This window comes from Coregonus lavaretus (genome assembly GCF_964263955.1).
Source record: "Coregonus lavaretus genome assembly, chromosome: 5".
In the NCBI taxonomy this organism is placed as follows: Eukaryota; Metazoa; Chordata; class Actinopteri; order Salmoniformes; family Salmonidae; genus Coregonus; species Coregonus lavaretus.
In genome coordinates, this window is record NC_139992.1 from 64,214,434 (window position 1) to 64,228,424 (window position 13,991).

Below are 13,991 nucleotides of genomic sequence, written 5' to 3' on the forward strand. Positions count from 1 at the left end.
TGGAGATTGACCGCATTTCGGCCGTGCGTAATTGGCAGACTCCAACCACGGTGAAGGAGGTGCAGCAATTCATGGGTTTTGCCAATTACTACTGGAGGTTTATCCGGGGCTTTGGGCAGGTAGCGGCCCCATTACCTCCTTGCTAAAGGGAGGACCGGTGCGTCTGCAGTGGTCAGCTGAGGCGGACAGGGCTTTTAGGCATCTGAAGGACCTGTTTACTTCGGCTCCGGTGCTGGCTCATCCGGATCCTTCCGTGGCATTCCAGGTTGAGGTGGATGCGCCCGAGGCTGGGATTGGAGCTGTACTGTCTCAGCGCTCGGGTACGCCACCAAAACTCCGCCCCTGTGCTTTATTTTCTAAGAAGCTCAGTCCGGCGGAGCGCAATTATGATGTGGGGGACCGGGAGCTGTTAGCTGTGGTTCAAGCTCTGAAAGTGTGGAGGCATTGGCTTGAGGGGGCTAAACACCCTTTTCTCATTTTGACTGACCATCGTAACCTGGAGTACATCCGGGCGGCGAGGAGGTTGAACCCACGTCAGGCAAGGTGGGCCATGTTCTTCACTCGTTTTGTGTTTACTCTCAATTACAGACCAGGTTCCCAGAACGCTTAGGCAGACGCCCTGTCCCGACTATATGACACAGAGGAGAGGTCCATTGAGCCCACTCCCATACTCCTGGCGTCGTGTCTGGTGGCACCGGTGGTGTGGGAGGTTGATGCGGACATCGAGCGGGCGTTACGTACCGAGCCCACTCCCCCCCAGTGTCCAGAGGGTCGGATGTACGTGCCACTCGAGGTTTGTGATCGATTGATCTATTGGGCTTACACGTCACCCTCCTCTGGTCATCCTGGCATCGGTCGGACAGTGCACTGTCTTAGTGGGAAGTACTGGTGGCCCACTTTAGCCAAGGACGTGAGAGTTTATGTTTCCTCCTGCTCGGTGTGCGCCCAGCGTAAGGCACCTAGACACCTGCCCAGGGGGAAATTACAACCCCTACCCGTTCCACAACGGCCGTGGTCCCACCTATCGGTGGATTTTGTGACGGACCTTCCCCCCTCACAAGGGAACACCACGATCCTGGTCATTGTGGATCGGTTTTCGAAGGCCTGCCATCTCATTCCTATGCCAGGTCTTCCTACAGCCCTACAAACTGCTGAAGCCCTGTTTACACACGTCTTCCGGCACTACGGGGTACCTGAGGATATTGTATCGGATCGGGGTCCCCAGTTCACCTCAAGGGTCTGGAGGGCGTTCATAGAACGTCTGGGGGTCTCGATTAGCCTTATCTCAGGTTTTCACCCCGAGAGTAATGGGCAGGTGGAGAGAGTTAACCAGGATGTGGGTAGGTTTCTGAGGTCCTATTGCCAGGACCAGCAGGGGGAGTGGTCAGGTTATATCCCCTGGGCAGAGATTGCCCAAAACTCACTCCGCCACTCCTCTACTAACCTTACGCCTTTCCAGTGTGTGTTAGGTTATCAGCCGGTCCTGGCACCTTGGCATCAGAGCCAGATCGAGGCTCCTGCGGTGGATGAGTGGTTTCGGCGCTCGGAAGAGACCTGGAACACTGCTCATGTACACCTGCAGCGGGCAATCAGGTGACAAAAGGAGAGCGCCGATCGCCACCGCAGTGAGGCCCCGGTGTATGCACCGGGGGACCGGGTCTGGCTCTCGACCCGAAACCTGGCCCTTTGCCTGCCCTGCCTGAAGCTGGGTCGGCGGTTTCTGGGGCCATTTAAAGTCCTGAGGAGATTGAACGAGGTTTGTTATAGGTTACAACTTCCTATTAATTACCGTATTAACCCCTCGTTCCATGTGTCTCTCCTCAGGCCGGTAGTAGCTGGTCCACTCCAGGAGTCTGAGGTACGGGAGGTTCCTCCGCCCCCACTGGACATCGAGGGGGCTCCGGCGTACTCAGTCCGTTCCATCTTGGATTCGAGACGTTGGGTGGGGGGCTTGCAGTATCTCATGGAGTGGGAGGGGTACGGTCCGGAGGAACGGTGCTGGGTCCCTAGGAGGGACAAACTCGATCCCTCCATGTTGAGGGATTTCCACCAGAGTCATCCGACCAGTCCTGCTCCGCGTCCTCCTGGCCGTCCTCGAGGCCGGGGTCGGCGCATGGCTGGAGCCGCGCGTCAAGGGGGGGGGGTACTGTTACGGATTCAGCCGAGGCTGCCCCTCCTCCTTGCTCGGGCAGGCTTCGGCGTTCGTCGTCACCGGAGTACTAGCTGCTTCAATCCATGTATCTATGTTCGACTTCTTTTGTCTTTATTGGTCACACCTGTTTCCCATTATGTAGTTACAGTGGGGAGAACAAGTATTTGATACACTGCCGATTTTGCAGGTTTCCCTACTTACAAAGCATGTAGAGGTCTGTAATTTTTATCATAGGTACACTTCAACTGTGAGAGACGGAATCTAAAACAAAAATCCAGAAAATCACATTGTATGATTTTTAAGTAATTAATTTGCATTTTATTGCATGACATAAGTATTTGATACATAAGAAAAGCAGAACTTAATATTTGGTACAGAAACCTTTGTTTGCAATTACAGAGATCATACGTTTCCTGTAGGTCTTGACCAGGTTTGCACACACTGCAGCAGGGATTTTGGCCCACTCCTCCATACAGACCTTCTCCAGATCCTTCAGGTTTCGGGGCTGTCGCTGGGCAATACGGACTTTCAGCTCCCTCCAAAGATTTTCTATTGGGTTCAGGTCTGGAGACTGGCTAGGCCACTCCAGGACCTTGAGATGCTTCTTACGGAGCCACTCCTTAGTTGCACTGGCTTTGTGTTTCGGGTCGTTGTCATGCTGGAAGACCCAGCCACGACCCATCTTCAATGCTCTTACTGAGGGCCCGTCTGAAGTTTGCGGATGACCATCTGGATGATCCAGAGGAGGAATGGGAGAAGGTCATGTGGTCTGATGAGACAAAAATTTAGCTTTTTGGTCTAAACTCCACTCGCCGTGTTTGGAGGAAGAAGAAGGATGAGTACAACCCCAAGAACACCATCCCAACCATGAAGCATGGAGGTGGAAACATCATTCTTTGGGGATGCTTTTCTGCAAAGGGGACAGGACGACTGCACCGTATTGAGGGGAGGATGGATGGGGCCATGTATCGCGAGATCTTGGCCAACAACCTCCTTCCCTCAGTAAGAGCATTGAAGATGGGTCGTGGCTGGGTCTTCCAGCATGACAACGACCCGAAACACACAGCCAGTGCAACTAAGGAGTGGCTCCGTAAGAAGCATCTCAAGGTCCTGGAGTGGCCTAGCCAGTCTCCAGACCTGAACCCAATAGAAAATCTTTGGAGGGAGCTGAAAGTCCGTATTGCCCAGCGACAGCCCCGAAACCTGAAGGATCTGGAGAAGGTCTGTATGGAGGAGTGGGCCAAAATCCCTGCTGCAGTGTGTGCAAACCTGGTCAAGACCTACAGGAAACGTATGATCTCTGTAATTGCAAACAAAGGTTTCTGTACCAAATATTATGTTCTGCTTTTCTTATGTATCAAATACTTATGTCATGCAATAAAATGCAAATTAATTACTTAAAAATCATACAATGTGATTTTCTGGATTTTTGTTTTAGATTCCGTCTCTCACAGTTGAAGTGTACCCATGATAAAAATTACAGACCTCTACATGCTTTGTAAGTAGGAAAACCTGCAAAATCGGCAGTGTATCAAATACTTGTTCTCCCCACTGCATGTCTCCCCTATTTAACCCTCTGTCTCACACTGTGTGTTGTGTGTGTTTGTTCATGTTTCGGCTGTCGTTAGTGTACAGGTTTGTTCCCTCCCTGCGTGGAGGTTGTTGTTCTTTCTTTTACCTTCGAGTAAAGTACGCCTTCTGATTAGCTCTGTGTCCTGCGCCTGACTTCGCCTACCACATTACACTGACGCCTTGACAGAGGGAGTGCGCAATTGGCATGCTGACTGAAGGAATGTCCACCAGAGCTGTTGACAGATCATTTAATGTTAATTTCTCTACCATAAACTGCCTCCAACGTCGTTTTAGAGAATTTGGCAGTACGTCCAACCGGCCTCACAACCGCAGACCACGTGTAACGACGTCAGCCCAGGACCTCCACATCCGGCTTTTTCACCTGCGGGATCGTCCAGCCACCCGGACAGCTGATGAAACTGTCTGTAATAAAGCCCTTTTGTGGGGAAAACTCATTCTGATTGGCTAGGCCTGGCTCCTCACCCATGGCTGCGCTCCTGCCCAGTCATGTGAAATCCATAGATTAGGGCCTAATGAATTTATTTCAATTGACTGATTTCCTTATATGAACTGTAACTCAGAAAAATCGTTGAAATTGTTGCTTGTTGCGTTTATATTTTTGTTCAGTATAGATGTTGTGGTGGCAGCTGCAGATAAGTACTTGGTTGTACAAGGTTTTACTGCAGAAGAGTTACAAGGTGATGAACGATAATGTCCCGTCCTCCCAGGCTGCCGGCCTGGTGTAGGATCAGATAGGACCAAGTAGTGGAATAGCGATGAGGCTTTAATGGGTGTAGGGTTAGTTGGTAGGGCAATATTTCTTCCCTTTTCCCTCCCCTTTTTGTGTCACAAAGTGTAATGAATTCACACTCTAGAACAGTAGGCGGACACAGCCCACACAGTAGGTGGCGGTGACAGGGGGTACCAGTACAGAGTCAATGTGCGGGGGCACAGGTTAGTCAAGGTAATATGTACATGTGGGTGGAGTTAGTGCCTATGCATAGATAATAAACAGAGTAGCATCGGCGTAAAAAGAGGGGGTGGGGGGACAATACAAATATTCCGGGTAGCCATTTGATTAGCGGGGCGGGGCGGCAGGTAGCTTAGTGGTTAAGAGCGTTGTGCCAGTAACCGAAAGGTCGCTGGTTCTAATCCCCGAGCCGACTAGGTGAAAAATCTGTCGATGTGCCCTTGAGCAAGGCACTTAACCCTAATTGCTCCTGTAAGTCGCTCTGGATAAGAGCGTCTGCTAAATGACTAAAATGTAAATGTAAAAAATGTAGCTATGTTCATCTGTTTGTTTGTTAATATTGTAGCTAAATGGGATTGCTAGCTAGCTACTTATTTATTCGTACCGTATACTAATTGTATGTGTTCGTTTATTATTTTCTTTGCAGACGATCATGATGTACCGGCACAGACAAAGGAGGCACAGGGAATTGGGCACCATTTGAGACACAACCATGTTTCTCTGCTGTACCTTGAGGAAGGCTTCCTTCTGCTCCAGGTGTTTGCTGATGAGGGGGATGACATGGTCCGTCTCAGCCATGGCTCCCAGCTTGTCATGGCCACCACACCAGTCCTCATCTCTCCTGTACTCTTGCTCCAGACTCTCCAGCACACTACATACCTGAGGAGGGCACAGGTGTCTCAGTTAGTCCTCACACTAGGTCGCACACAATTCCGAGGTGCCATCCTGGAACCGGACATAGTACCGTTATGCAGCCTTTTCTGTCTTTGCGTTTAACCAAACAAAAAACCACACCATGCTCTGTTTTTTTATTTTATTAAAAGAGTGGGAATTCATATTTTTCCTTGTTTATTGAGGATATAGCTAGAGACAGGATGACGTGATTAAAGAGAGAATGCCTCTCAAGTAGGCCCTCCAGGCCACCACTACCATTTGTCTTATTGGATGGGAAATGCTTGAGGCAGTTTTTGAGTGATTCAGCTAAAACTAAAAACAATTCAGGGAGTGCTGTGTGGGGTTGGGGTCGACACACACCTGCTCGGAGGTCTTGTAGAAGGCCACAGAAGCATTGACCAGCTTGAGTCGATCCTCCATCTTGAGCATGAGCTGCTGCCAGTGCATGGCCACCTTCTCGGCGCAGGCCCGTATGCCGTCCGGGTCAAAGTGGCCCGCCTGGAGCATGACTTCAGCCTTCTGTTGTACCTGCAGGGCACTCTGGTGGGTCTTCTGGAGGGAATTGGCATGGAACAGGGACTGAGGGGACACAGAGAGAGAGAGGGTTGTTTAGACTGAGGGGTAAATGTTACATGATTGTGTCTTAATTGTAATGTACAGGGTAAATATGAAGTTTTTACAAACTGAACATGTGTCAAGACTTGATATATTTCATGTTTACCTTTTTTTTCTACAATGCCGTTTTTGGGGCGGATCCACAAGCGAGAAAAGGATGGTACTGTGTGTGTTAACCCTTGATATATGCCATTGACTCTAGTCCAGTCTAGTATAGTACTTGCAAGGTATTATACTTTTGATATCATTGCCTGTGTGATTAAAATCTTCCAATAAATTATGATTGAAAGTTTATGTATAATTTTATTAAAAGAAGATGCATAAATATAAGAGCCTTAAAGATAAGTGACCCTTCATTAGCTACTTAATTGGAGCAGTCTAAAGATACTTTCACACTAAGAATAAATGCAATTATCTTTCCATATGGCATCAGAGCGAACCCATTTCTCAACATCAACTCCGACTCCATGACGACATCCCAAATGGCACCCTATTCCCTATGAAGTGCACTACTTTTGACCAGGGCCCTGGGCCCGGTTTCCCGATAGTGATGGAACTTAGGCTTACGAGTGTTTTAATGATGCATAATTCCTACAACGGCCGAAGATTTAACATGCGTTTCCCAAAACCCTACTCAGAGAGAACATTCACTAAGTGCGTGTCAAAACTGATAGGATCTAAAGAAAGGCAGCGCTGCTCTCGGATCAGCTTTCTCCATTCAAATCTTACCTTAACATAATAATTACTTCACAATACTGATGTCGGATCAGCTCCTAGAGAGATATTATCACCTACAGCTGCAAATATTGAGGCAGCTTATTCTTATGCTGACCCAATAATAACACACTAAATCACAGATTTGGCATATCATTGCGCATGTTGTTACACATCATGAAATATATTGAGACAGTAGGCTACAATTTGCATGAAATGGATTTCAACATGATTTCAATATATAGACCTATATCTGTATCCTATAGGCCTCCTGTATATATCTTTTAATGTAGTCATCTCGGTTTTCATTTGAAGCATCTTTTTATCCTCCGCATGTTTAACAATTGCAAAGACATTGGCAACTTTGTATCTGTAGTCAACTTCTGAAGTTATCAGCGGTCGCAGAGAGACAGATAAACATCTTGATTCTATGTTTAGCGGAGATCTTCTGTGTATAAAGTGACGCAGAAGGGCAAAAAAGCATTTAACAACGCGCCTAGCTGTTCTACGTGGTCTGAGGCAGTCGGTAAATAACGAGCGTTTTCAAGTGCAACTTTTGTAACAATGGTTTTTGGAAACAGCTCGAAGATTTAACGATGCTCCTACGAAGGTTCTAATGATGAACTTAGCCATAAGAGGCTTTGGGAAACTGGGCCTGGTCAATAGTAGTGCACGGTATGGGAAATATTCTGCCGACTTCCTCTCCTATTTTTTCCTCATCTCACATAAGTATGTTGTCCACTAGAAAGGAAAGATTCAGTTGTAACCATGTCAAATGGCTGCCTGTTTTTGTTGCTTGTCTAGGCCGAGTAGCACCACAAAGGAAAAAATAAATCAGAATTTAAGAGACACAGAATGCATTTTTTACAAGTGTACTCAATCGTAAAGAATTAAACCCTGACAGGCAAACTACCATGTTGTGCTTTCCCTGCCAGATCCAGGCTTGATTTACAACTATAAATTCACCAGAGATAACCAATGCAGGAGAAATGGAAAGGACGCAGTCAAGAGTCATTCAACATTTCTGCACTTACACAAGAAGGAATACAGTATTTAACTTTAACTTACTACGTTTAATCAAAAATATGATGATTTGTGTATTGTCATAAACAAAGCAAAGTTCAGGAATTGTCTCCAAATAGAATGCGATCAATTGAGTATGTCTTTTGAAATGAGTTTGAAAAAATGGTTTGTCGAGATCGGTGTGGAAGAACTTGACTGGCCTGCACAGAGCACTGACCTCAACCCCATCGAACACCTTTGGGATGAATTGGAACGCCGACTGCGAGCCAGGCCTAATCGCCCAACATCAATGCCCAACCTCACTAATGCTCTTGTGGCTGAATGGAAGCAAGTCCCCGCAGCAATGTTCCAACATCTAGTGGAAATAATGCCCCATGATTTTGGAAAGATGTTAGACGAGCAGGTGTCCACATACTTTTGCACAATCTTACCAAATTCTTGCTTTTTAGCCTTAAACACATTTTAACAATTTATTTTCATATTCCTACTCTTCAAGGTCTCTACTAACAGGAATTGTACAATATCAATCCCTCACCTACTGAATTCCTGCCTTTTATCCCATATCTTTGGTGACTGATTTTGAGTAAGTTAAAGTGCCACAACACTGAACTGCAGCAACAAATTATGTAAAAAAAAATTTGGGGGGGGGTTTCATTGTCAAAACATGCTCTACCCACCGGTTGAAAATAAGGTTGAAAGGCTTATTTTCAATCCCCAAATGGATTCAGAGCTGTGCTGGATGCGATTCATGACACACACACACACGCATGCACGCACACAAGAATGGGCTGGAACAGGCCACTGGGCCTCCGGATCCAGGCTCCAGTACTCAGAGTGAGCGCCACGGCAGAGCCTGTGCGTGTGCGTGCAGATACAGAACTTTACCAGGCAGCCCCATCCTGCGTGTGTGTGAGCGTTTGCCGTCATGCTCAGAGCAGCAGCTATTTAAAGAGCTGAATGAAAACAAGCACTGCACTGGTGTTGACAGAGAATGTTTGTGTGTGTGTGACTAAGCATATATGGAGTTTATTTTTGTGTGTTTGTGTATGTGTGTGTGTGTGTGCGTGCACCCATGCGTGTGTATGTAGTTTCATGACAGCGCACATTGAAGTGATTAGCCTTGTCAGTCTGGTTTGGCGGGGGTAGCGGTTACCTCGATGGCCAGCTGGAACTGTTCATGCTCCCTCTGGAGTTGCTCTGCCTCTGACAGTGAGCTGGCATTCACCATGCTGGCATTCAACATGGACTCCCCATTCCGGATCCAGCCCAGGACCTGCGCGGGACACACAGGACACACAGAGTAGGAGACAGGATTTTAGAGTTCACATTGGTACAGTACAGTTAGCTCTGGGCCAGAGGAGGCTGGTGAGGGGAGGACGGCTCATAATAATGGCTGGAATGGGGTGAACAGAATAGTATCAAACACATGGAAACATGTTGTTCCTGTGTTTTTCATACCATTCCAATTATTCTGTTCCAGCTATTACTATTATATGAGCCTGTCCTCCGATTTAAAGTGCCACCAGCCACCACTGGTGGGCAAACATTCTGGGCAAACATCAGCTCACAGGATGCTATGGTCAATGTGGCTAGAAGAACTCTGGGTTAATGGTTGGTGTCACGTAACATAATACAGTACCCATAATGTCACTGTTTTATAAGTATGAAGATACTCAGACATGGTTAACTTTAAACAGCAGTTGAAAACTTTGGGAAATACCCAGTCATTTAGGCAGAGCTTATGTAATACATATCTAATGCAATCCCAAAATCAAGCATGAGATACAACTAGAGGCACAAAGAGCTTTAGAATAGTTTAGCTTCATAAAAGCACATATTGGTGGCATAGCTCAACATAAATAAGGGGATAAACTAGGATTAGCAGTAGTATTTTCTTCACGGGCATTTAACTATTAGATATTACATATGTTCCCTTCTGTTCATTTAGGAATCCCATGAGGGATTAGAAACATTGATTGTTTTTTCTCTCTAGCTTCCTAAAACTCAGAGACCGGCTGTGCAGGTCAGGGGGACACTGCGGATATGGCTAATCCGTACCACCCTCTTTCTTTCTTTCTTTCTTTCTTTCTTTCTTTCTTTCTTTCTTTCTTTCTTTCTTTCTTTCTTTCTTTCTTTCTTTCTTTCTTTCTTTCTTTCTTTCTTTCTTTCTTTCTCTCTCTGTCTGTTTCTGTGCGTGTCTGTCTGTCCCTTCCTCTTTCTTTCTTTCTTTCTTTCTTTCTTTCTTTCTTTCTTTCTTTCTTTCTTTCTTTCTTTCTTTCTTTCTTTCTTTCTTTCTTTCTTTCTTTCTTTCTTTCTTTCTTTCTTTCTTTCTTTCTCTCTACCTATCCTTCTCTATCTCCCGCTCTCTTAGCCCTGTCCTTTGCTACACCTTCTCTCCTCTCTTCTCCCCCCCCCCCCCCCTCCTCCCTCCACCACCACAATACCTGGGCTGGGCACAGTCCCAGAAGCCTCCTTCAGAGATACTCTGCGACAATCAGGCTTATTTCCTGCCTTCCTTCCATTAGAGTGCATCATGCAAAGTGGAGCCTCTTCACTCCCAAGTCCCCGGTGACAGCAATTACTACAGCCCAAATGAGATTAATGCAGAATGCGGCTAGCGCGAGGCGAGACACTGAGGATGGTGTGAGGGAAGCTAGCAGCCATCTGGGAACACCTTCCTAATATTGAGTTGCGCAATCCATGTCTCAATTGTCTCAAGGCTTAAAAAATCCTTATTTTACCTGTCTCCTCCCCTTCATCTATAAGAACTGAAGTGGATTTAACAAGTGACATCAATAAGGGATCATGGCTTTCACCTAGATTAACCTTGTCAGTCTATGTCATGGAAAGGTGTTGTTAATGTTTTGTATACTCAGTGTACGTGTCACTACCACTGCGACAAACATAATTAATTATTTACAGAAACTGCAGCATTTTCGGTTGAGATGTGTTTTGTCTGGAAATATTATCCAATAAATATCAATTTCCATTGATATTGTCGCTGAATAATTTAATAGTAGATTTAATATTGACTTTAAGAAGTGATTTGCTAGGTGGATGGCACGGTTGAACTCAGTTTGAGAGAGCGATCCAGCATATTTTAATCATCTATCTGTATTTCCACAGTTTGGATATCTCAAATAGTGAGGAAGGCACACAGCTGAATGTGCTCTCTGTCAAACTGACATTCAGATTGAAATTTCCTCAAAGAGCTGCTCTCTCAGACTTGCGTCCCAAATGGCACCCTATTCCCTAAATAGTGCACTACATTTGCCCTGGTCAAAAGTAGTGTACTATGTAGGGAATAAGGTACCATTTGGGAGGCAACTTCAGAGTGAAACAGATGATACTTTACTGGCCTGTCTGAGGATGATTAAATAATCATAACAAGCTGAAGGAAATGCATTTCACTGGCATACATTGAGTTGACATTGTACCCTACAAGCAGAAAAGCAGTCTTCACCAAGCAGCTGATAAAAGCCAAACATTGATTAAATATTGAACCACTGCTGGAGGCCATGCACTCACACTGACTGTTTGATGTAGGGTGTATCCTGCTGGGTTCTCTCATTGTGTGTGTGTGTGTGTGTGTGTGTATGTGAGTGTGTGTGCTGGAAACAGCTATGGACTCTCACCAGTCCAGTTCACCCTAGCCATAGTGTGTTTGCGAGTGCATATACAGTGCCTTCAGAAAGTATTCACACCACTTGACTTTTTCCATATTTTGTTGTGTTACAGCCTGAATTTTAAATTAATTAAATTGAGATTTTGAATCACTGGTATACACACAATACCCCATAACGTCAAAGAGGAATTATGTTTTTGGAAATGTTTACAAATTAATTAAAAATGAAAAGCTGAAATGTCTTGAGTCAATAAGTATTCAACCCCTTTGCTATGGCAAGCCTAACTAAGTTCAGGAGTAAAGATTTGCTCAACAAGTCACATGATAAGTAGCATGGACTCACTCTGTGCAATAATAGTGGTTAACATGATTTTTTTATGACTACCTCATCTCTGTACCCCACACATACAATTATCTGTAAGGTCCCTCAGTCGAGCAGTGAATTGCAAACACAGATTCAACCACAAAGACAAGGGAGGTTTTCCAATGCCTCGCAAAGAAGGGCACCTATTGGTAGATGGGTAAAAATAAAACCTAAGCAGACATTGAATATCCCTTTGAGCATGGTGAAGTTACTAATTACACTTTGGATGGTGAATCAATACACCCAGTAACTACAAAGATACAGGCGTCCTTCCTAACTCAGTTGCTGGAGAGGAAGGAAACCACTCAGGGATTTCAATGGTGACTTTAAAACAGTTACAGAGTTGAATGGCTGTGATAGGAGAAAACAGAGGATGGATCAAAAACATTGTAGTTACTCCGCAATACTAATCTAATTGACAGAGTGAAAAGAAGGAAGCCTGTACAGAATAAAAATATCCCAAAACATGCATTCTGTTTGCAATAAGGCACTAAAGTAAAACTGCAAAAAATATGGTAATGATTTTAACTTTATGTCCTGAATAAAAAGTGTTATGTTTGGGGCAAATCCAATACATCACTGAGTACCACTCTTCATATTTTCAAGCATGGTGGTGGCTGCATCATATTATGGGTGTTCTTGTCATCGGCAAGGACAAGGGCGTTTTTTAGGATAAAAATAAATGGAATACAGCTAAGCACAGGCAAAATCCTAGAGGAAAACCTGGTTATGGGTCTTTCCAACAGACAGTAGGAGACAAATTCACCTTTCAGCAAGACTATAACCTAAAACACAAGACCAAATATCCACTGGAGTTGCTTACCAAGATGACATTGAATGTTCCTGAGTGGCCTAGTTACAGTTTTGACTTGAATTGGCTTGAAAATCTATGGCAAGACTTGAAAATGGCTGTCTAATGATGATCAACAACCAACTTGACAGAGCTTGAAGAATTTTAAAAATAATAATGTGCAGCTCTTAGCTCTTAGAGACTTACCCAGAAAGACTCACAGCTGTAATCGCTGCCAAAGGTGATTTTAACATGTATTGACTCAAGGGTGTGAATACGTATGTAAATGAGATATTTCTGTATTTCATTTTCAATAAATTTGTAAACATTTCCAAAAACATGTTTTCACTGTGTCATTATAGGGTATTGTGTATCACAGGAGGTTGGTGGGGAAGAATGGTATCAAATACATCAAACACATGGTTTCCAGGTGTTTGATGCCATTCCATTTGCTCCGTTCCAGCCATTATTATGAGCCGTCCTCCCCTCAGCAGCCTCCACTGTTGTGTATAGATGGGTGAGAAAAACATTGATTTAATCCATTTAAAATTCAGGCTGTAACACAACAAAATGTGGAATAAGTCAAGGGGTATGAATACTTTCTGAAGGCACTGTCCAATATGAGCGTGTGTATGTGTGCGCATGCGTACTCCCACCCACCTGTTTGACCTCTGACTGCAGGTGTCGGAGCTGCAGACACTCCTGCAGTCTCTTCTGGGTCTGGTCAGCGCTGACGTCCAGCTCATGCTGCTTCTCATGGAGGAACTCCAGCAGCTCCTGGACCTGAGTGGCCAGATCCACCTCCTTTTCCCCAGTCAGCTCAATGCCTGTACCACCACACAATATTACTGTCACTACCACATGAAACCATACAGTCACAAATAGTTACATTCCATAAATTAGGCTATTCGGTTGTCGGTTTTGAATTTTCTGCTTTTCTTCCTGTCAGCAGAGCCTGAATGCCAAGACCAAATTGTATTGGATTTATTTGAGTGTTTCCCCTATCACTGTGCAATAGGAGTGGCTGCAGACCTATGTGGTATATATGAAGGATGTGTTATAAACTGTAGCACTAGGTGGAGCTAGTCCACTAGTCCTTCTCCATTTCAATCTGTTGTGTTCCTTCTCAATTCATGAATTAAATCACCCTACTTAAAAAGACAACACTTCCCTTCTCTAATTAAATTATTACTGTGATTACACCAAACTACAGGGTTATCAAGTCTATCTGATGAGAAAACAAAACAATGTGTATGTCCCAAATGGCAACCGATTCCCTATAGTGTGGTCCTCTGTAGCTCAATTGGTAGAGCATGGCGCTTGTATCGCCAGGGTAGTGGGTTCGATCCCTGGGACCACCCATACGTAAAAATGTATGCGCACATGACTATAAGTCGCTTTGGATAAAAGCGTCTGCTAAATGGCATATTATTATTATAGTGCACAACGTTTGACCAGAGCTAGGAGGAGCACCACTCCAAAAACCTGCAA

At 45.0% G+C, this 13,991-nt stretch overlaps 1 protein-coding gene across 4 annotated transcripts in view; it reads right to left on the reverse strand.

Annotated features, from left to right (window-relative positions):
- Positions 1-13,991, reverse strand: part of LOC311130047 (kalirin-like) — a gene marked incomplete at both ends in the record, with an annotated part of 358,304 nt that overhangs the window by 118,300 nt on the left and 226,013 nt on the right. For all 4 annotated transcript variants that reach the window (XM_084162671.1, XM_084162670.1, XM_084162669.1 and 1 more), the window contains 4 exons: positions 5,205-5,354; positions 5,730-5,948; positions 8,875-8,994; positions 13,161-13,327. In XM_084162671.1, the coding sequence (XP_084018797.1) occupies positions 5,205-5,354; positions 5,730-5,948; positions 8,875-8,994; positions 13,161-13,327 (656 nt within the window). The remainder of the gene's footprint in view (positions 1-5,204; positions 5,355-5,729; positions 5,949-8,874; positions 8,995-13,160; positions 13,328-13,991) is intronic.